Here is a 24,820-nt window from a genome sequence, read left to right on the forward strand (position 1 = left end):
GTGTGTGTGTGTGTGTGTGTGAGAAACAGAGAGAGGGAGAGACAGAGAAATATATTTATATCGAGGTTGAAATTTGTGGAAAAGTTATGATCTGTATTAAATTCTTTCACTGCTCTACTGAATGTTATGAATTAAAATGTCAGAGAATATGGGTATTTTACCAGTGACATGCTTTTCTGGAGCTATCACTAAGAAGCCTGTTTCTTTCTCCAGTGAAGGAGGTAATATGGTCAAACTCAATAGTGAAACGTGACATAAGACAGGGACATACATTCTTAACAAATAAAGTCATTAAAACTTTCAGTTTAAACTTCAGCTCATTTGTTCAAGGCAGTACCCCTAGGGCTCCTGTTTGAACAGCACACAGCTAGGTTAGAAGGCAGATTTTTCATTTGCTTCTTTTGAAAGATGCCTGAAGTCAAATCCCTTGAAGGATTCTACTACCAAAAAAATCATTGCTCCTCTGTTGGGTAGGAGAGATGGATGATGAAGCTATGGGAAGGAGGTAGGAAATGGAAATGTTAAAGATGCACTGATCAGCACGCCTGGAAAATCTGTACAGGACAGATATGGGAAAGGAGGAATTAGAAATAGAATTCCTAAGGGCTGGTTCATGTCAGAGTATATTTTAGTCAGATTTGGTGAATTCTGTCAAAGGAAATAATAAGCACTTTTTTTGGCTTTAAAAAAAGTGTTATTTCACAGAAATTTAAGTATTTCCACAGTAAAGTGTTCTAATTGTAGGATTTTTTTCCCAAGATTATTTTCAGTTTATCTTATTTTTATTTAATAGAACTTAAAGTGAACGAATCCTCCACGTGCATATGTGTACAACTGTGTCACCACTCAGATCAAGATGTGCAGCTTTGCTGGTCACTCCCTCTTCCAGCCACAAAGGTGGCCGTTGTTCTGATCTTTGTCATCGTCCTGCCTGCCTGTCACTTCATGTGAATACAGTCATACAGTACGTGCCCCTTTTGTTCCTGACACCTTTTCTTCAGTGCTCTACCAAATCTATAGGGCATCATTCTTTTTTTAAAAAAAGTATAATGTCAGTAAAGAAGGGAGAAATACTGTTAGAAAGGGAGAGGGAAATGAATGTGTGTGTGAGGGGTCATAAGGCATTTGATCGCTTGAGGCCAGGAGTTCAAGACTAGCCCAGATAAACATAGTGAGTTCCCATCTCTACAAAAAAAGAAAAAAAAAATTTTTTTTAATTAGCCAAGTGTAGTGGCACATACCTGTAGTCCCACCTACTTGGGAAAATGAGGCAGGAGAATCGCTTGACCCCAGGAGCTCAAGGCTTCAGTGAGCCCTGATAGCATCACTCCATTCCAGCCTTGGCAACAGAGTGAGACCCTGTCTCTAAGAAATAAGAATAAATTGTATTCAGTTCTGAAATACCCCTGCTTCTCCATCACAGGAGTGGGAAATTCCAGTTGGTCATGACTTGGGCTTCCAAATATTAAGAAAAATTCTAGCAAAGTTTACTTCTACCCAAAGTTACTACACTGTCCAAAATGATAGCAACTAGCCACAGGTAGCTATCTAAATTAAAATTTATTTATTATTATTATTATTATTATTATTTTTTTTTTTTTTGAGACAGAGTTTTGCTCTGTTGCCTAGGCTGGAGTACGGTGGTGCAATCTTGGCTCAATGAAACCTCCATCTCCCACGTTCAAGCAATTCTCCTGCCTCAGCCTCCCGAGTAGCTGGGATTACAGGCACCTGCCACCACACCCGGCTAATTTTTGTATTTTTAATAGAGATGAGGTTTTGCCATGTTGGCCAGGCTGAGCTCAAACTCCTGACCTCAGGTGGTCTGCCCGCCTTGGCCTCCCAAAGTGCTGCAATTACAGGCGTGAGCTACCACAGCTGGCCTAAATTAACATTTAAATTAACTAAAATAAAATTAAAGATTCAGTCTCACTATGACACCCACTTGTGGCTGCTGGTGACCGTATTGAACTGTGTAGGTCCAGAGCGTCTCCTCCACTGCGGAAAGTTCTGTGGACAGCTCTGTTTAGAATGTGGGGTCTTCGCTCCCTACCTTTCTACCTCTTCTTCTCCAGACACAAGGGTGGGCTTCATTTATTTTTTCATTGTAAATTATCATTTAATTCTGTGGTTCTCAGACCACAGATCACCATACAAGCTTCTGTCTCCCGCATTATCCCTCAACCTGGGAGAAAAAAATAAGTGGTTGCGACACTATGCTGAACTTTCAATTTCTGGAAGGTACCATGCGCTCTCCCACTTTGGAGCCTTGGGAATACCACTTGGGACTCTCCTTCCAACCTTCCAGTGTTTGTTAACTTCTCAGTTCTCAGTCTCTAGGGATCCTTCCCCATCCTTCCAGCCCCCAACTCTGGGTTAAATGTCCCCTCCATCAGCTGCCATAGTAGCCCGGCCTTCCTCTGTCCTGATTGTAGTCGCATGTTTCATGGGCTCTCTTCTACTGAACAGCAGGACTGGTGAGGCCAGAGACCAGCCTGTTTTGTTTACTCTTGTTCACTTATCATTTGGAACAATGCCTGGCACTCAAGAGATGTTAATAAATGTCATGGGCTGCGTTCAGTGGCTCACACCTTTAATCTCAGCCCTTTGGGAGGCCGAGGCGGGCTGATCGCCTGAGCTCAAGAGTTGGAGACCAGCCTGGGCAACATGGCGAAACCCCATTTATACTAAAAACATGAAAAAAATAAATTAGCCAGGTGTGGTGGTACACTCCTATAGTCCCAGCTACTTAGGAAGCTGAGTCGTGAAAATTGCTTGAACCTGGGAGGCAGAAGCTGCACCAAACTGTGATCATGCCACTGCACTCCAGCCTGAGTGACAGAGGTGAGACCCTGTCTCAAAATAATAATAATAATAAAATGTCATGGTCCGGGCCTGGTGGGTCATTCCTGTAATTCCAGCACTTTGGGAGGCCTAGGTGGGAAGATCAGTTGAGGCCAGGAGTTTAAGACCAGCCTCAGCAACATAGCAGGACCCTGTGTCTACAAAAAAATGTTTTTAGTTGGCCAGGTGTGGTGGTGCACACCTGTAGACCTAGCTACTGGGAAGACTGAGACGAGAAGATGACTTGAACCCAGGAGCTCAAGGCTGTAGTGAGCTATGAATGTGTCAGTGCACTCCAGCCTGGGCAAGAGAGTGAAACCCTGTCTCTAAAAAATAAAAATAAGTAAAAATGTTTTGAAGGAGAGAACAATGGGCTGCACAGGGGAGGAGCAGTAATCAAGTAGCTTCGTGTTAGGACAGGGTTCGTCTCCCGGATTCTTCCTCTGTATTCCGGAGGGAGTTTTGGCACAGAGCGCTCTGCCTGAGCAACGCGCAGAACTCAAAATAGCCTTCAGCACTCTGAGTTGCTTCTTCAGCCGTGTGACGGTGCATCCAAGTCACTTGCACTCTTTCTGGTTAAAGGTTATGGTTTTCCTTTCTCTAGAAGAAATCCTGAAAGACATACACAAACTAAGATGATGATGGGAAGGTAGAGTTGAGTACGATGATGGAACAACAGAAGGCTCTGCTGCATCTCAGCGGGTAGCCATGCTTGGCATCCCTGGCCAAGGCCCCCCAAGCCAAACAACCTCGCAGGGAAGCAGCTGTGTAACAGGAAGGATTCCTTATCAAGACACGTGGCAGAAATCCCACTTCAAACTCGCTTTACAAATACAGAAATTTATTTTCCCAAGTCACAGGAAATCTAGAGGTGGGAGGCTGAGAGATGGCTGATGCAGTGTGTCAACAGTGTCAGCGAGGACCTGGCTTCCCTCCAGCTCTCAGCTGTGCCATCCTGGGCATTGGCTTCATCCTTAAACTGGCAGGGAGATGGCAGCTGCAGGTAGCAGCGTCCCATCCTGGACTTCAGTGTCCATCTAGGTAAAGTTGAGAAAGTGTCAGCTCCAGCTACTGGCCAAGGAAAGAGGTTGCCACAACTATGTTAGATGAAGCATCTGGAGTCAATGGGATAGATACTGAGCATCAACTCCAACGTCTATTACAAGTGCCCGGACTCTCAGCCCCAAATATCCTCCCCCAATACCAGTCTGAGGATTTTAAAAGTTCTTATATGTCAGGTACAGTGGCTCACACCTGTAATCCCAGTGACTTGGGAGGTTGAAGCAGGAGGATTGTTTGAGGGCAGGAGTTCAAGGCCAGCCTGGGCTACACAGTGAGACCCCTGTCTCTAAAAACGTTAAAAATAAAAAATTAGGCCTGATGTGGTGGCTCATGCCTGTAATCCTAACACTTTGGAGGCCGAGGCAGAAGGATCACTTTGAGCTCACAAGTTCAAGACCAGTCTGGGCAACATGGCAAAAACCTGTCTCTACTAAAAATAAAAAAATTAGCTGGGCATTAGTGGCCTGTGCCTGTAGTGCCAGCTACTCAGGAGGCTGAGGCTGGAGAATCGCTCGAGCCTGGGAAGTGGAGGTTGCAATGAACTGAAATGGCGCCAGCCTGGGTGACAGAGTGAGATACTATCTCAGTAATAGTAATAATAGCCAGGTGTGGTGGCACGTACCTGTAGTACCAGTTACTTGGGAAGCTGAGGTAGGGGGATCGCTTGATCCCAGAAGTTTGAGGCTGCAGTGAGCAGCTTTGATCACACCACTGCACTCCAGCGCGGGCAACAGAGAGAGACTGCCTCTTAAAAAAAAGTTCTTACAATCTGCCCCATATGGAAAATACCAAGTGAAGTGAAAAGCCCTGTGTTAACTAATATCAGTTAATGCCTTAGAAATGAGCATAGCCAGAGCAACCCTGCAGAAAGAGGAGAACATCCAGGATGGGGAGAGCGCCTAGGAGAACCAAGAGGGCTCACCAAAGGAGGGCGGTTCTAATCCTTGCCCTTAAGGGTCAGTCCCCACCCCACCCCACCCCACCCCCACCCTGAGCTGAAGAAACACTGGTTTAATTTTAAATTTAGCAATATCCATTGCATTTATGACTTGCAATGTAAATGGTATATATTCTGAGAAATCTGGAATGCTTCAACCGATCAGTTACGCTTTCATTTTTTTTCTCTTTCTATATAGACCTGGCAGTGTTAGAGCCGTGCTGAATGAGGTCACAGTCTAACGACAATATTAACCCTGCAAATCTGTTCATTTTCGCCTGAGCACCCTCAGGCAGGATAGAGAATGTGTCCAATTGAAAAACTATTACAGATTCTGCCGCACTGTGATGGGCTAAAATGTAACAGGGAGGGAGGTGTGCGTGTGCCTGTGTGTGCGCGCATGTGTGTGTGTGTGTGTCTGTCCCAGGGAATCATTTTCTAAAAGGAAGTCAGTATGTATCTGTTAAAAGTGGAGGTTGTATGATAGCATTTTTAAAGGAAAAATGTGTTTTCTGTCATCCAGATTTTAAAATGCTACTTTTAGTATTTCTGAACCTTACCTGTTTTATATCTACTACCAACTGTCTTGGTTTTTAAATTTTTTTCCAATACCCAATACCCCTTTAACTCTCCTTCTGTGTGTGTTACAAACATCCTGTTGTGTTTTTCAATATCTATTTTGCGTTGTTAAAAATATCTAGAAACATATAAAGAATAATGTAGTAAACACCCTTGAGCCAACCAGCCGATTTAAGAACTAAAACATTAACTCTTTTTCTATAACTGCTTCTAGGCTGTGTTAATTCAGCATATAGAAACACATAACACAGATGGTAAACATTTTGCGTAAAGGCCCAGTCACCACCCCATTCACAGTAGTTGGTGAGTTTCAGAAAGCATGTGCATTCACAGTCTTGCTTGGACATGTGGTTAATGCTAAGTGGTCTAACAGTTGTACCTCAGGTAACTCCTGAAGCTGTTCCAGATCATAAAATCTATGATGTTTTGCAAATTTATATTTTATCATGCTGAGTTTTATGCAGAAAAACTAGATGACTTCCCCTTTGTGGTCTCCATCAAAGGCGTTTTTCAAAATCACTGGCTTTGCCATACATTGTGCCTTATCCCTGGCTTTGCCATACATTGTTTGCATGTTTGAAAACAATCTTAGGCTAAATTATAAATCTGAGAGTATACGTGTGTCATTGGTGTTACAGAATTCGTGCATAAATGCTATTTTAGCTTATTCTTCAGTTAGATACTCTAAATGTTTGACCCCTTCATTGAATACCAGAGACCTATCTTTACTTGTCTGTGGTTTGGGCTCTAATTTAAAAGCAAACAACCATGTTTTGATAGCATTTGAAATATTTATATTGTATCCGTGGAAAGGATGTAATAATTTATTTTCTCAAGAGTATAGTTTCTGCCCGGGTGAGGTGGTTCACGCCTGTAATCCTAGCACTTTGGGAGGCTGAGATGAGCAGGTCGCCTGAGCCCAGGAGGTCAAGATCAGCATGGGCGACATGGAGAAACCCTACATACATACAAACATAAAAATTAGCTGGGCATAGTGGCGGGTGCCTGTAGTCCCAGCTACTAAGGAGGTTGAGGCGGGAGGATTGCTTGAGCCTAGGAGGTTGAGGCTGCAATGAACCATGATCACACCACTGCACTCCAGCCTGGGGACCCTGTCTCAAAAAAAAAAAAAAAAAAGGGACAATTTCTTAAACATGTTATTGCTGCCAGCACGTGATATCCTCATTCTGGTCTGTTTGCTCACATTGCACCTTCGCTTGTGCGACCGCACATCAACATCTGCCTCAGTTACATTTTGGGAACTTGATTTCTTCAAGAAGTCAGGCATACAGAAGAGCAGTTCGGTTGTGATCCATGAGCAGGCACATATTTATCATTTGAGGGTATATTCTGTTGACTGATAAATTTGTGGTACCTCTTTGCGAGGTTGCTTTGAGTATGTGAGCTGATGGCTAGACCAGTATGCTCGCTTTTTCCTGATTTGAAAAAGAAAAGTTTAAGAAAACATTTTGTAGAACACAGGTGTCAGAGGTCTGTTTTTATTCCAAGTGCATAGCAGTGAGGAAGTTTTCAAAGAGAGGGCTAACCCATATGCGTTTTATTTAGATATGTAGTGTTTGAAGTGTTTGATTGTTGTTTTATTTGGAATGAATAGACTTTTCATATCATACTAGTTGCGATTTGCCAATTGATAAATGCAAGAATTTGTTAGTATAATAAGCCTTCATAGTCCTCAGAGTTACTTGAAGTGAACATTAGTTCAGCTCCTTATTTCTGAGCATGTGAAGATTTCCTTTTCTTTAATACAGAATTTGTTTTTCTGATACTCATTATAACAAAAGCAAGAGCTTGCCGGTTTTTCAGGTTTTATTACTGAATGAGTATCGTTAATCACTTGTTCATTCCTTATGCTATATGTATTTCCTATCTTTCTGCTGTAAAGAGAAAAAGTGTCTAAACTTGCTTATCTCTCTGTAGGACAGTCGGCCCAATATGTCAAGACCTCTGATCACTAGATCCCCTGCATCTCCACTGAACAACCAAGGCATCCCTACTCCAGCACAACTCACAAAATCCAATGCGCCTGTCCACATTGATGTGGGCGGCCACATGTACACCAGCAGCCTGGCCACCCTCACCAAATACCCTGAATCCAGGTAATCTGAAAAACTGAAAAATCAGACTCTGACGTGCATGTATTTGATAACCTAACTGTTTTTCCTTTGACCAGCATAGCAGCATAGCCTCGTGGAGGCAGGGGGCAGGACGTGAAAGTGCTGCATGAGCCACCCTGCTGCCTAGGCTAGACGTCTCAGACAATGGCTGGACGTCTTCGAATCAGGATTGGACCCGCAGCTTAGTCGAGTCCATGTAAAAATGTCACAGGAGAATGGAATACTGTGATATTTTGCTCTACAATAATATTCACAATTCTCAATGTAGTACAAAAAAGATGGTGATTTCTCCCCAACACCTTTGTTCCTTCCTTCTTTAAAAACATGCTTTCTTATAGGTTCTGATAATTTTATAGGAGATGAGTTGGTTCATCAACTTGTGAACTAGAAAAAAAAAAGAGATTCTCAGCAGTTAGGCATTATATTTAGATCTGTATGCAAAAATGCAAGAAGCCAAAATAGTATAGTTTTAAAAAAATGAAGGGCCATGGAACTTACGAACTTAAGGTAGATAAATAAATATACAAATTGTTTAAAGACAGAGGGTGATTTACAAATAGGCAGTATACATTTATGTTTATGACTTATCTCCTCCCATGCCCCTGCCCACCCATTTCTTTATTATTATTATTATTATTATTATTATCATTATTTTGGAGCCAGGGTCTTGTTCTGTCGCCCAGGCTGGAGTGCAGTGGTGCAAACATGGCTCATTGCAGCCTTGACCTTCTGGGCTTAAGTGACCCTTCCACCTCAGCCTTCCCAGGAGCTGACAGCATAGGTGCATGCCCCCACCTAATTTTTTATTTTTATTTTTTGTAGAGACAGGGACAGACTATGTTGCCTAGGCTGGTCTTGAACTCCTGGCCTCAGCAATTCTTCCATCTCAGCCTCCGAAAGTGCTGGGACTATAGGTGTGAGCCACTGCACCTGGCTAATTTTTTAAATTTTTTGTAGAGATGGGGTTGCACTATGTTGCCTAGACTGGTCTCGAACTCCTGGCCTCAGGCAATTATTCTACCTTGGCCGTGGCCAAAGTGCTGGGATTACAGGTATGAGCCACTGCACCTGGCCCCAACCACCCATTTCTAAAGGAGTTTCAAAGAAATAATTTCCTTTCTACCCTGGGACAGCCCTCCTGGCTCTGGCCCAGATTTGGGGGCTATGCCCAGATCCTGTAAGGGAAGTTTTTTGCTGGTGGATAGGGGAGGAGGCATGCACTCATGTGGGGTAATATCAGGAAACAGGGTGGTTCTCTGTTTCTGATGACAGGAACTGGAAATACACTCCTTGAGCTTCAGAAGGGCACATTTTAAGTATCTTACGAAGTGACAGATAACAGCTTACAGTCTAAGTAGACAGCACTGACATAAAAGTCACTGTCACCTTGCATACTACATGAGGGCCGACTTTTTTGTTTTTTGTTTTAAAATCTCACTCCATTACTTGATAATTTATGAAAGAATGTGAAAGTTGGAAAGAAGATGAAATGTTTTCTCTCTTAATTTCCAGATTTAATTTCTGCGATAGAAATGCTTTAAATAAAATAGATTTCCATTGTTCAGTTACCCAAAAGACTATATACTTTAAAATGAAATGATCGTATTAGTCATCTATTACTATTATTTAGTCCCTACCTTCCCTAAGTATATTGGAATAGGGACTACAAAAAATCATTTTATAATAATGGCTTTATTTTTCAAGAATTTTGTTATATAAGTGGTGTTCTTTTAGAAAACGCCTATTTCCATTCCTTCCAACCCTCTGTTAATACCACCATCAACTACAGAAAATCACAGCTGCCTCTTTAAATGAACACTTAATTCTAGGGTTTAAGTCACAAAATGCATATTAAGAGACAAAAAGCAAACCTTAAACTGTAGCAAGATTTACTGGTCTGATCTGATGGCCTTTTGCTTCAGTTTTTTTAAATTAAACCTTGAGACAGGAGGGAAGTTAATAAAAACTACATTTTCTGTGACTTAAGCAATTGGTTTTCTTCTATGTTCGTTGTAACTGGGTGGGTCTCCTTCCACTGACTCCTTCCCCCCAGGGTTAGGCCCTAGGAAGCTCCCTGGTATCACTTGGTCGGCTGGCCACAGTAGAAGATAGAGGGAGAGAGGCTCTATTCGTTCAGTTCCTATCTCTCAAATAATTTGTTACTTTCATCATTCTGTCGCTATATACTATGAGGTAAAGACTTCATATAGTGTCCCATTTGGAGATTCTTTCTCAGTCCATCTTTCCATGGATATTTCTAAGAGTCTACTTTTGTTCCTTCTTATCCACACCCTGAAACATGCATCAAATAGCATGGATCTCATCACTTTCTTTACCTGCGCTGTGTCATACAGTAGTCAGTAGCCACGTACAGCTATTGAGCACTTTAAATATGGCCAATCCAAATTGAAATATCGTCTAAGTGTGAAATATACACTGATTTTTAAAGACTTAGTACCAAAAAAGTAAACTCATAATTTTTATATTGATTTCATGTTGGAATGATAATATGTTGAGTTAAATAAAACATATTATTAAAATTAATTTCACTCATTTCTTTTGATTTTTTAATGTGGCTACTAGAAAATGTAAAATTACATGTATCTTGCTTTATATTTCTGTTGGACAGCGCTGAACCATGAAACAGATGTTTTTATAAAAGCATCTCACTAAACCTACCCCTCCCCAACCTGATACTGAAATACATCAAAAAGTGAATGTCTCTTTCACCAATGTAATTAGAAAAGACAGAATTGTTGATCTTCCTTTCCTAGACTTTCCCTCTGCTTTCTGTCACCAGTGAGTCCTAGTATCATGGGAGCAACAGCAAAAATAATGTGTGATTCATGAGTTCTAGGATTGGATGCTGGCAAATGGCTGTTCTTTGGCTATGGAAAGGTCTAATTTCTGAACACCTGTCGTCTCTCATGTAAAATAGGCACAAATAGGTCTCCTTGCAAGGTTATTGGGAGGATTAAATGTGATTATGAAAAGCACACCATGGCCCTGTGCCCAACACATAATATTGTCTTCATACTTAATCTTCTGCCAAACCTAGGAATTGTTTCTTTTCAAACTGCCTTTCAAATTCCAAATATTTTCCATTTCTTGCTTTCCTAGCCATGGAAACAGCTTTACATCTGGATTCTTGCCTGGATGACTCCCATCTCGGGGGACTCCTGGCCTGCACCTTCTCCTTCTTTATCTTAAATACCCAAGCTGGTCACAAGTTCCGAGACATCCTTATCACTAGGAGATATCTTTAAGAATTTGTCAAGACTCTTTGAAACAAGCCTTACAAAGTAACCTCTGTTTCAGCTGCTAATACCTAAAGCAAATGACACTGCTCAGGTAACACTGGTTTTGCTGTTGAATTGACCACCGGGTATTGCTTTGTTTCCTCTTGGGTTTTGGGGGGCATATTTCTGTAGGTAATTAAATGTTCATTTCAAAGCAACATCCAATTTAATGGGACCCATACACAAATTTTAGTAATCAAAGATACAGAGAACTAGTTCTTCATGCTTTTCCCATAGGCATCAGGTGCTCCTTCCAATTACTGGGAAAATCTCTTGCATATTATTAACCTCTCTTGGATAAATCCAAGGACATTAGGTTGCCCATGGCCATGGAATCGCAAATAACTCCAACTAGTTTTGTAGATTCTGGGGTGCTTCAAACCCTTCCTACCCTATGGGACCATTCTCTGCTCCACCCTCTTGGATTCCCTGGTTCCAGTCTCACCTACCTCTTCCTTAGTGTCACCCAGAGGATAGGAGGGCTTTTTCTAAGATTTCAAGGGAAAGACTTGTAGTTTAAAAATACTAATTTGTATGTAACAGGTGACCATAAAAGATGTAATATTATCTTTCTACAATTTCAGAGGTCCTGCAAAGAACCTTTACTCCATTTTGAAATGTTGTAGGTGTTTTTAAAATTCTGTCTCTACTTAACCTACCCTCTTGGCTAAAGAGCACCCTTAGAACTCTGTCCCCCAAAAGTAGTATGGTGGACTATATAGCTAAACATTAGAAGCACCTGGGAAGCATTAAAAAGCCATGCAAGGCCCTGCTCCAGACCAATAAATAGGAACATCTGCAGTTTTCCAAAGAGGTCTTGATTCTCACCATCTGGCTGTGAATGGCACCAAGATGTATGATCCCTTCTAGAGAATGTGGGCCTCTTCCTCAATGAATATTTCATGTATCTCATAATGGCTATTTCACCAAAAGAAAATAGCTTTCAATCTTCATTTCTCTAATTACCAAGGTTACCGGTGGTTCCAGTGTGTGTGTGTGTGTGTGTGTGTGCACGTGCGTGCGTGCTTTTTTTTAGCTTGTAAACCCTGAGTAATGATTCAGTGAGTAAATTGACTTTTACACCTCAAGGTTAACCACTCATGTTGTTATTCATTTCCATCATCAGGTATTTTTTTAGCTAAAGGGACTAAAGTTTTCAAATTAACTGAAGTATTACATGTATCAGTAATGTACTTTGTCTTAACCAATGTGTATGTAAGATGCAAAACACCTCTTTAGGAAGTGTTTCTGAGACAGAGGTTAATCTCCACCATCTCAGTGGTAAACACTCATTCCTTTCAGAGGATCATAAGAGTCTCCAATTCTCACTGCCATTTTGAATTGTAATCCCCAAGAAAAACACCCAATTCAGATCTGCAATAATTTCACTTTAAATAAGTATTTTTTAAGTCAAGAAAAATAGATCACCATCAGAAAAGGATTATAAATGGACAAAGAAGATAGAACATATTTTATTTAATAGTTTGTTAGCTTGATTTGTAGCTTGTAAATATCTAGACGTATGCAAAGTAGACCCTCCACTCGCACTGTTGCCCTGGACCCTGAAAATTTTAAGGACAGACCTGATTATATCTTAGCCAAAAATCCAAGGTACCCTTTATTAACATCATTGGCAATAAAAGATCTAGGTAACTAAGTAAATTTTTCATAAGTAATTAATATTGGCACCATATTATATGGCCTCTTTAAGATCTGCTGTTGACACTGAAATACCCTCTTAGCCACATGCATAATATTGAAAATACATTCTATTTCTGCTTTAAGAGAAGACACAAGTCTGATTTCAAAGTTAGGTCTATTCATTCTCTACTATCACCTCCAACAAAAACAATCTTAATAGCAGCTGTATTGATGGTTATTCAGATGTGGATAACCATTTTTAAAACCAAGAAGTAGACTGATACTACTAATTCATTGAACCTATCAAGTAGTAATAAGACAGGGGTCTTAGCTAAAAGCACTGATTGTCAACCAGTGACCTGGAGGTAAAAGGCGAGATCTCATGTTTCAGTCCCCTGAGCCATCCAACCTGACTGCTTGACAAAGCTTTTGTATATTTTAAACCCAGTACATGAGTTAACTCCCACATAAGTAGATTATGTTAAATTGGTCTCTTCTAAATAGCAGTAGAGTTACTAAGCACGCTGGCATATGTAGGTAATTGCAAAACACAAGAGACTCTACTTTCAGCCTTGTAGCTGACACCCATGGCCACCCAGGGGTGTGTGTATTTGGAGCTTTAGGATGGAGATGCCAAACGTGTGCCCTGCCAGCAGCAATCCAGCTTTTGGCGTGCGTCACTCTCGGATGTGTTAGCCATTACCGATTGCTTATGTGGAGCTACACCAAAAGGAAAATCAGACAACTGCAACACTAAGGGACTGGTGCATACGTTCAGAGGATAATTGCATTCAAATATTTGGCTTTCTGTGTAATTGTTGTATGCCAGCCTAGGGAGTTTGCTGTAATCCTGTATTAGGTTGGGGATTCTGTGCCGTCACTTTTTATGACTTTACAGTTCCAGTTTTAACACTACAGTTCCTAGACATGGGTCCAGCAGCCTCATCGTGCAGGCTGTTGTTTTAGGATCTCAACAGAAATGCCAAAAAGAAAAAAAAGCATTCAATATATTCACTGCACTTGCTTTCGGAATCACTGCATGGCATTGAATAGAGAGCTTTTTATTATAACCTGCTCTCTAAATCCACATGCTTTATAATTCAGTGTCAATAGCAAATGTGAAAGTCACAGAATAGGTATTAGGGATTTTTAGATGAGTTGAAATCAACCTTCACTATATAGTCTCGGCACAGATGGAAAGAGAGCGTATCCCTGCTGCTATGAAAAGTCTTAAGGAAACGCATAAAATGATGAACAGTTTTGATTGGTAGGATGGGTTAATCTTTAAAAAAAGAAAAAAGAAAGTTAGTTTATGGAGGAACTTAAAAGGGGGGAAAGCACCTGGCAAATGAAAAATGGAAAGTTTCTCCAGAGTAATAGAAGAAATTTTCCTCTTCTCTCTCTCTTCTTTTCATCTTACAATATTGCTTTTCCAAAATTGCTCCTCAGTTATATAGGTGAAGAGTAAATGAAATGGTTGGCTTCAAATGACTTTAAAAAAAAAAAAGAAACTGGATTTTATGTTTCGTGCTGAAAAGCCAGTCCTTCAGTAACTTACCCTGCACAACTGCTAGATTCAGCAAACTTCCTTTGCCACTAGGGTACAAAAAAGGCCTTATTTTTTAAATAATCTAGCTCAGAAAGTCTTGGAGCATAATTTAAAGGAAAGATGCCATACAGTGCCTGAGTTTCCTCTGTTGTGTTTGTTTTTGTTTTGTCCTGTTTGGTTGGTTTTTTGAGAAAGGGTCTTGCTCTGTCACCCAGGCTGGAGGGCAGTAGCAGGATCATAGCTCACTGTAGCCTTGAATTCCTGGGCTTAAGTGATCCTCCCACCTCAGCTTCGTGAGTAGCTGGGACTGTAGGCATGTACCACCATATCCAGCTAATTTGTATATTTTTTGTAAAGATGGGGGTCTCACTGTGTTACCAGGGCTGGTCTCAAACACCTGGCCTCAAATGATCCTCCCACCTCAGCCTCCCAAAGTGTTGGGATTACAGGTGTGAACCACTGAGCCTGGCCTGTTCTTTCATGCTTTCGACAGACTTATTGTATTCGCCTCATCTGCCAGTGCATAGTTACCAACAAAAGTCCTTGCTCTTATAGTTTACCTGGGCGAGGGCGAAGGGCAGCCAGGAAACAAGTAAACCACCAGTCAGCAAGGTTTCAGTGAGTAGTGATATTAAGAAAAATATTTAGGTTGGTGCAAAAGTAATTGAGCTTTTTGCTAATGGCAACTAGGGTAGTGGGCTGGGAGTGGAGGAGAAGAGAGGATGGTTAATGGGTACAGAAAGTATCCAGAAAGAACAAATAAGACCTAGTATTTGGTAGCACAACACAATGACTATAGTCAATAATAATTTAATTGTACATTTTAAAATAACTAAACGTTATATTTGGAGTGTTTGTAACACAAAGGATAAATGCTTGAGGGGATGGACACCCCATTCTCCATGATGTGGTTATTATGCATTGCATGCCTGTTTCAAAGTATCTCATGTACCCCATGAATATATATACCTACTACGTACCCACAAAAATTGTTCAAAAAAGCAAAAGAACATCTAGATGGAAGTGTTACATCTAGGTGTTCTTTTTCTAGAACAAGAAACAAAAAGGACACACATGATAAACAGGCCCACTTTGACATACAGTTTTCTCCCTATATTAAAACTAATTTTATTCCTACATGTTTTCCCCCCAAAAATACATCTTTATTTGTTCATCTGTATTTTCAAGACAAAATCTAGTTTTCATGTTAGTTTAGATTTAGAAGCAGACTTTGTCACTACCACAAACCACACTGGATCTATGAAGGTGAAGGCCACTCTGCTAGCCACAGACATCTCACATTTGCATCCCTGCCAGAGCCTTTGATGGTCAGATGAGTCTTACTGGGTATCCTAATGTGAAATAACTTAGGGCGGGACTCCGGATCATACGCTCAACTTCCAGTAACTTCTCGCTTACCCAAAACTTAGTCTCATCATAGACAGAAACCCTCTCCCTGGAAAGCCCTTTCTCACTTATTTTTCATCCTGTATCCTTGGGACCTGGTAGCATCCCAGCCACAGGTGAACATTCAAATGTTTGTTCGATATATAAATTAATGATTGGGTAAAATATTGTATTCAGAGGCCAGATCCTCCAAAGAGTGAAGGGAAAATAATTGAGTAACGTTATTCAAATTATAAAGTTAAATGTAAAGGCTGGGCTGGTTTCATTGCTATATTTTCATGTATAACCTCATAGGTAGGGACTGTATTTATCCCTCTATCCCTATAGAGAAGAGCCCTGAAACTCTGAGAGGTTAAGTGGCTTCACCTTAAGAGTCAAGTCTTCTTTGGGAAATGGGGTGAGAGCCAGGCCTCCAGCTCCCACTCTGACGCCACGATGCTTATTGTTTCCTCCTCTTTGATAACAATGGTTCTATTTATTTATTTATTTATTTATTTATTTTTATTTATTTTTTGAGACAGTGTCTTGTTCTGTCACTCAGCCTGCAGTGCAGTGGCGTGATCCTACCTCCCAGGCCTCAGCCTTCCTCCCACCGAGTAGCTGGGACTACAGGCACACACCACCATGTCTGGTTAATTTTTAATTTTTTATAGGGATGGGGTTTCACCATGTTGCCCAGGCTGGTCTTAAACCCCTGGGCTCAAGCGATCCACCATCCTTAGCCTCCCAAAGTTCTGGGATTATAGGCATGAGCCAGGGCTCCCAGCCTGATAACGATGGTTCTCAAACTTAGGGGCAGGTTAGAATCAACTGGGACTCAACAACGACAACAAAAACTTGCCTGCCCCTACCCCTCAAAGATTCCAATTTTTTTTTTTTTTTTTCACTCTATTGCCCCGGCTGGAGTACAGTGGTGCAATCACAGTTCACTGCAGCATAAACCTCCCGCGTTCAAGCAATCCTCCTATCTTAGCCTCTCGAGTAACTGGGACTACAGGTGCACGTCACCACGCCTGGCTAATTTTTTATGTTTTTGTAGAGACAAGGTCTCACTTTGTTGCCTAGGCTGGTCTCAAACTCCTGGCTCAAGTGATCCTCCCTCCTTGGCTTCCCAAAGTGCCAGGGTTATAGGCATCAGCCACTGTGCCCAGCCCAAGTGGGCTCTTTGGATCCCAATTGTATTGGTCTGGGGCAGGTACTGGGCACAGGATTTTTTAATGTTTCCCATGTTCAGTTGTGTAATCCAACACACCCCTTTTGGAACTGTGTTCTCAGAGTGGTTTCTAGACAAAAGGTTAAGTTGTCTACGATATTTCAAGCCACTTTCTTTTCAAGGCAGCCTTTACCTTATTCCCTAGCCAAGGGCATCTCCATTAGTGCTGGGACATGGGTTACCCTTGTGGAGCCCTTCAGCCCCCAAGGAAGCCAGAGCTCCAAGCCAGTCACTTCCTACCGTGAACAAAATTCTTGCTATCCTAGTGTCATACATATAACGGCACCATCATTTTCTGTGTGTGTCATGACTTGAAACAGTTTGGAAAGGACCGCCTTGGACTGGGCAATGGGATAAGTGGGTCTTGTTCTTATTTGCCTGTGGGTTTCTGAAGTCCTTTTCTTTCAGGCCCACATGTCCAGTATACAGGTCTGCCTGCAGCCAGGGACAAAGTTGACTTTGGACCAGTGACCTTGCCACTTGTCTGATGGCTTGTTGTTTGTACCTGTGAAGAGAAAGTTGTTAGCAACAGTCAGTGACCAGCTTCGATCCTTGCACGGTGTGCCTACCAGAAAGAATGGTGCACTTGACAACGCTGGGATATTGAGGGCCACTCCCCAGGCTGGGAGGATTGAGGCCCGTGGTTGTGTTAGTCACCACCCTCCTGCTGTGCCCTCCTTTCTTGTTGCTGATGGAACAGTAGAACACCCCACCAATGCATCAACCAGTGCAGCACTCAAGGTTCACACTCCTACACGGAACACACATAAGCATGCACGCATGCACACACTCACACACCAATCCAGGAAACTTTGTTTAAATTTTTATTGTAAAAATATGTCCTCTGGGCCAGGTGCGGTGACTCACGCCTGTAATCCCAGCACTTTGGGAGGCTGAGGTGGGCAGATCACTTGAGCTCAGGAGTTTGAGACCATCGTGGGCAACCTGGTGAAATCCTGTCTCTACTAAAAATACAAAAATTAGCTGGGCGTGGTGGCAGGCACCTGTTGTCCCAGTTACTCGGGAGGCTCAGGCATAAGAATCGCTTGAGCCCGGGACACGGAGATTGCAGTGAGCTGAGATCACGCCACTGTACTCCAGACCTTGACACAGCAAGACTCTACCTGGGAAAGAAAAAAAAAAATGACCTCCAAACCTATGCCCTAGGTTTTAAAACAGATAATAGATCCACCAGTAGTGTTTAGTGCCTGGCATAGAGCGAATGCTTGATAAATATTTGTTGAATGTGAATGAATTTTGCTTAGTATCTCCCTTTATGTCCTGGAGCAACTCAGCCACCCCAGGGCAGCTGCAGTGTGAAAGTCAAACATTTTGAGTCTTAGGTGCTAGAGTAGCCTTAGGACCTGCCTGGCCTAGTTTAATATGGGTAGCAAAGATTTACATCGTTTTTAATTCAAGGCACAAACCAGAAAGGATTTTTCTGGTGTCACTATCCTGGAGGGAAAGAGCAATGGACCAGATTAACAAAAGAGTGACCTCTGCCTTCAGAATGCTTTCCTCCAATTGATAGCTTCTCCCTAATCCCCCTGTATCAGGGTCATCTCAGGGTACTTCAGATGATGCAGATTCCTGAGTTTCCACCTGCTGTTTACTTAATCTATGCCTCCCAGGTTGTGAGGGAAATCTTTAGTTTTAATAAGTTTTCCCGCAATCCACATGCCTCTCCAAGTTGGAGCACCTGAGCTTCAGAGAAAGGTGATGACATGTAAACGTGTCACCGTGCAGTACCGTGGGCACCATGGTGATGTGGCAGGAGACTCACTGGCGGAGTGAGGCCTTTCCTATTGACTCTGGCACGATCCACGTCGCTTGGGACAATAATACTGACTGTACTCGTTTTTGATCAGTCATGAATAATATCATTGAACAACACCCCAGGCATTTTTGCTCTGTTTTTTCATCGTATTTCTAGTTTACCCTTTATCATACCAGAAAGAACTTTTATAATAATAAACCATGTGATCGAATTACTCATTTGAAAAATTCATAGGCATTTCATAGAAGATTCAGATAATCTCTTACAACGTTAACATGTGACAAATATGCTCCACTTTACTGCGTCTTGAGAACAGTTCCATTCAAAGGGGTTTAAAATTTTAGATGTTACTTCATACAGCCCAGCCCACGAATCTCACGCATCTCCTTTCAAGGATATCTACCCTATATGTATGCTAGGCTGGAAGAAAATCCCGTACAAGTTATTCTCAAGCTGGGGAAATGTTTTTTTAGGCCAATGCGGAAAATAACCTTTGCCCCCAACTCCCAAAAAGAAGCATTTATTCACACCCCAAAACGATGATGTTATAATTTTCATTTAAATATTCAGGATTAAAAAAAAAAAAAAAAAAAAAACAGGCCAGGCACAGGGGCCTGTAATCCCTACACTTTGGGAAGTCAGGCAGGAGGACTGCTTGAAGCCGGAAGTTCAAGACCAGTCTGGGAAACACTGGAAAACACTATATCTGAAATAAATAAATAACCCAAACTTCCTATGAGTAGTATCAGAAAGTCCCTCTGAAAGTATATCTCATGGGTCCACAAAACTGCCACATAAATGCCCTCCACTGAAACATAAGCTATGTTAGGAGAAGAGTCTGGGTCACTACGTCTACCAGACAGTTCAGTCTATTATTATTAGAGAAATCGCCTATAAAAATACCATTTCTTTTTACTAAAAACGCAGGATTTATAGCCTCAGTTCGATGAATTACCACCATTTGGCTTCTGAAAGATTACTCTCAAGCTGCCTGGAGATAGGAAGTGGTGGCAGCTTGTCCCCAAAGCAGCCAGCTGTGTGGGTGTAGAATGTTTTCCGTGCTGGTCTTTCAAAGGTACCCAGGATGGTCCTGGTCCAGGCAGGGGATGAGAGTCAGGTGTAATCTTACAAGATGTGTGTTTTTCATGCATTCATCTTTCAAAAGTAGGCACCTGGAAGCTCCAATCTGATGGCAGTGACATTTGCAAATGAAAATGTTTTTTAAAAATCATGTTTCCGTGCCACAATCGTATCAGCTATTTGCCCGACTGTCTGAATCTATTCGAGACGTGGTATCAGTGGAAAAGACAGTGTCGCTGGATAATGGCTTCCTGCTGCTACTGAATATCAAATGCCGAGTGTCAGTTTGCTTAGTAATAACATTGCTGTTTATCTTTTCTGGTGGTAATGATTATTTTTATTCTTATGCAACTTTTCTTATTGTGTTCCCCATATTCAGAAGATACATTACAACCGTACATAACAGCTAACCACCACTTTCAAACAGCGGCAAACCTTGCCAGGCTGGGAGGGCTTCGTAGCTGAAGGGTGAATTTGAGCTCGCCCGAACTTGTTTCTGTGATCGGAGCTGAGTGTGTTCCAGAACTCCCACCCAGCCTCATTAAACTTGGTGAGGCCCCTCCGACCCCGCCAAAAATTGATTTTCAAAAAAAGCTAAGAAGTCCTGAGGGCTTTAGAGCTTAGCTAAAAACGGAAAACTCTTCTAGTCTGAAAGCAACACAAACGGTCAATATAAAAGAAAAAAAAATAAGAATGCTCTTTTAAGTATATCCCACGGATCTGTAATCTTAGGGGCCCTAAAGAAGGTACTTTATTAAAACATCATCATTTTGATGATACATTGCAGAAGGAACAAAATGGCATTAAGGGTGGAATTCAGAGAAAATGGACAGGAATAAAGGTTGTTGTGACAACTAAGAAAACCCAGGAAACCACGTTAAAAAAAAATGAAGTTCCGTTCTTCACCCTAGCTTGACGTCTCTAACGATGAGAAAAGCTGAACAGGGAAGAGATGGTTTGTATTTCCAAGCACACCCGGTGTCAGGCTCTGGAGGAACCCACTGAGAATTCTTTCTGCAGATTTTTAAATGAGAAAAGTATTTCTTTCTCACCCAGGCCTTCTGAATGAAAAGCTAGTGGAAACACCAAGTTATGGGAAGTGAAGTCATCAAACTAGTACTAAAACTTGTCAGTGTCTATACGTGATCATCTTAAAAGGAAGAGGAAAAAAATGAGGAATCCTTGTTAGCTGGGAAACTTTTATTTCTTTAAATGATTTTCAGGTTAGGGCTTGGTTCTGTTCTTTGTTAGAGGGGTAGGGAGAAATATTGATAGATATTCCTATCACCTAGCATGGCTATGGACTGGCTTGGGGCCTCTGGGTAAATTTTTGAACTCTGATAAACCGCAACTAAGCCCAGAAGGGCGTAGACGGTTGCACAAGACACACACCTACAGACCGCGCATTGTTGGCCACAGCGCACCCAAGGGCAGAATGCTGTCAGCGCCTTCTTGGGTATTTCCCAACCGCACACACCCACAAGTGTTGTCTTTGAATCATGAGCTGATATAAACTTAATATTTTTCACATGTCATTTTGATTTGGTGACTGTTTAAATAAGCTTGCGACATAAATTAGAAACCTTAAAAGCTTCTCAGAGCATAAAGCCAACCAGGCACATCGTCCACTGTGGTTTGAAGAAGCGATTAGACATTCTTAAAATGTGGGGTATAGATTCTTTAAAATGTCTATATACTTTTGAAGTTGTATATTAGGATTCTTGTCCAATTTTCAGCTTTCTGTCCTCCTTTTCAAGAGATACAGCTCACCGTCCTGAGGCTGTCTCCTGCCTTTGACTTTGTCATTGCAAGGCTTAGCTTCTGAATGTGTTTTTAAGCTTCCTAGTCACTCTGACATCATAAACGACAGAATAATTCATTCCTTTTCATTCATCCAACCACCTTTCAATACGGTAAATATTTGAAGAGATATTCTGTTGACTGATACCATCAATGAAGTTGTGTGTGTGTGTGTGTGAGTGTCTGAGTATGGAGGGATAAAGTGGGGGTGTGAAGGAATTAGGGTAGATTCAGTTATTTGCTTCCAAATATCTTCTGTTAGGTGTCCAAAAAGTATTTACCTAGTCTGCAAGTAAATTACATCTATTTTCTAGTTCTCTTTTTCTGAATTAAGCACTGTGTTAAGCCTCTGGTTTTTCACGTATAGGTAAAAAGCAAAAGGTTTAAATACTTTCATTGTAGGCTGTTCTTTTGCTGGCATGATTGCAAGTGGGAAAAATTGTAAAATTGAAAATACATATAGCTGGCTTGGCCATACTCCTCTCATAGTGTCATATAATTAATCTGACGTTTTTATATGAAGTGACTGCAGTGACATGTAAGTTAATTCCAACAGTCTAGAACAGTAAAACACCAAAGGAAATAATCAAAAAATAGGGAGAGATGGGGCCACCTGGAGAGCAGCAGTCACACGGGGATGGGCCCAGAGTCTGTTCCATTTGTTAGAGCTTTTGAAACCATAGATGAAGAATCAAGAATGTTTCTTCACGCAGGAAGACCCCAGTCCAGTAGTTAGGGTTGCTAACACTGAGAAATCCAGGAATAGGAACAGTCCTTCCAACACAGATCAAGTTCATTGGGAACACATACAAAAGAGTTTGTTCTGTAACAAAGAGCACAACTGCAAGATGAAGAAGGATTGGCAGGAGGTGCCAGAGCAGGAAAGGAGATGGGACTTCTGGGACAGACGGACACTGTGAGTCGGGGACAGCTTCGAGCATGGGCTGACCCTCACTCTTCAGGACAATAGACTATGTAGCTCAGAAACCCTTGGCAAGTTACTCGATGGCTCTGTGACTCAGTTTCTCCATCAGGAAAATCAAAATACTTTATAGAGCTGCAGTAAGATTAAATCAGGGCCGGATGCGGTGGCTCACACCTGTAATCCCAACACTTTGGGAGGCCAAGTGGGGCAGATCACTTGAGGTCAGGAGTTCAAGACATGGGGGCCAACATGGTGAAACCCCGTCTCTACTAAAATACAAAAATTAGCTGGCCGTGGTGGCGCACACCTGTAATCTCAGGTACTCAGGAGGCTGAAGCAGGAGAATCACTTGAACCCAGGAGATGGAGGTTGCAGTGAGCCGAGATCATGCCATCGCACTCCAGCCTGGGCAAAAAAAAAAAAAAAAAAAAAAAAAAAATCAGATAATCCATAAAGTTTTTAGCGGAGTACTTGATACGCTTAATACATGTTGGCTATTTTAACATTTTTTTCTCTGAATAGTAATTATTATTTTGAAATGGAAAACAAATTATGGAGTTTTAAATTAAGAGAAGAGACTAAAGAGTATGTCAGAAATACCTCCAAATATAGAACAGTGTTGGGAGGAGGGTGGACGTGGGCTGTGGGGCCAGGCTCTGTGCATATGTTCGTGCTCGCCTGCCCAAATAAAAAGCAAGGGAAAACCTAAACAGAAACTGTTCTAGCTGAAAAAATACTAAATTGGGCTTCCCAGGGAGGTTATGATGATCTGATCCTGGACTGATCTTAGACAAATAGCCATTTGCCCTAGAAATCATGTTTAAACACTCAAGTCAGAGAACAGGCCTAGGTGATCTTAAAAGTTTTCTTTCAATTCAAGATGCATGCAGGATTTTCTGTTCAGTCAGAACTCTGTTTTGGCATAGCACATCGTCTCCCAAGGATGCAAATCTGTCAGCATTTACCAAGGCCATGCACAGTGTTTTACTGAGCAGAATGGCCACAGTGAGGATGTGGGTCCCAGCTGGACCCTGTGGTCCAGCCGCCTGGTTGTGAATTCTGGCCTCACTGTTGATGAGTTGATTAGTTATCCCCTTGCCCGTAAAACGGGGATAACAGTACCTACCTCATGGAGGTGTCAAGACTCTCTAGTGTGCCCTGCACAGATGAACACTCAGTTCAGTGTAGGGCTTATTAGATATCCACTTATTCCTCATGAGAATTATTTGAGATAGGTATTATCCCATTGCTCAGGTGAAGAAATCAAAACTCAAGGCAAGTTTCAAACCCAGGTCTATGGGTCTTGGAGCTGAACATGCCAGGAAGTTCCTAAGACATGACTGAAGGGCTGTGCCAAAACTCTTGTGAATAATGGTGCCCTTACCTACCCCGCTCTGGTCAATACTGAGAGAAATGCTCTTCACGGGCTGTGTCTGTACCTCGCCCATCACACGTTGTGTTCTTTGCTGCCTCCGTGGCCTCTCTCCAGCTGAGCCCTCAGGCTAAAATCTCTCCTCCAAGCCCCTGTGCACTTCCCCTTACTCCAAACCCTGCAGAGCCATTGCCTCCAGCAGGAGGCCTGCCCTGCCCGCCTAGGCCACTGGTTCCCTCTCCTCTGTCCTTCCGTGACACCCAGTGGGACCATGTCATGCCCAGTTTAAGGCCCCAAAGAGCACAGGGAACATGGTGGGCATTCAGTAAATGAAGAAACAAAAAGTCTACTTATGTCAGTTCTTAACAAGTTCAGTTTCACTGTAATAGTACTTTTCATAGTAAAAAGTCAATGTAACCCTCTAATTTTTAACAATGTTCTAACCACAGTCAGGGGAGGATTAATAAGCTTACTGGAGAATCAGCTACCCCTGAGTGGCCCTGTGATGGATTCTCCAAAACGCCGAGGTCCTGACTTGTTATTGCGCTCATACTTTTTCTTATATTTCAAACTTGCCTTTCCTTTCTCCCCTACTCTCTTCAGTTCTTTGTATCATTTAAGAAAGTGATGCCACCTCAGGGAACAGGTACTAGAAACATTATATCCTCATAAGTAGATATAATTTGTTTTGTTTGTTTTTACTTAGAAGGTATTTCCCCCTTCTCTTAAATTACTTCTATCCATTTCTGTAACAAGCTCTGACTTAATTTTTATCTGTGTTCATGAAATATAGATGAAATTTCTTGAGTCTGGAAATCTTAAAGAGCTATTCCTGGAATTTTTAACAGTTATAATACTTTAAATGAATTAAATGCTGTTTATGATAATGCAGACTTCCGAAACAACTAATTGACTAATGATATTTTTTACACTATAATTATCTCCAGCATCGCATTCCCTTTTCTAACAGAAAAACGTTTTATTATGGACATTTAAAAATATTTGCAAACACAGGGAGAATACAATATTGAACCCCTAGTTTTCCAAAGGTTTCATGTATTAACCTAGCATTTCCTTCCCTTCCACCCACTTTGTTTCGTTCCTCTCTCATCTCAGCAGAAAGGAGGCAAAGGAACCCTTTGTTTGCAGCACCATCTCCTCTTTCCAGGACTCCTTCCCTTCCTGCTGTCCTGAGTTTAG

The 24,820-nt window shown here is 41.7% G+C and overlaps 1 protein-coding gene across 1 annotated transcript in view; it reads left to right on the top strand.

Moving 5' to 3' along the window:
* The window catches only part of KCTD1 (potassium channel tetramerization domain containing 1), a 93,347-nt gene that overhangs the window by 40,398 nt on the left and 28,129 nt on the right, over nucleotides 1–24,820 (top strand). The window contains exon 2 of the mRNA XM_023207755.3: nucleotides 7,361–7,539. Coding sequence (XP_023063523.1) covers nucleotides 7,361–7,539 — 179 coding nt within the window. The remainder of the gene's footprint in view (nucleotides 1–7,360; nucleotides 7,540–24,820) is intronic.

This window comes from Piliocolobus tephrosceles, chromosome 18 (genome assembly GCF_002776525.5).
Source record: "Piliocolobus tephrosceles isolate RC106 chromosome 18, ASM277652v3, whole genome shotgun sequence".
In the NCBI taxonomy this organism is placed as follows: domain Eukaryota; kingdom Metazoa; phylum Chordata; class Mammalia; order Primates; family Cercopithecidae; genus Piliocolobus; species Piliocolobus tephrosceles.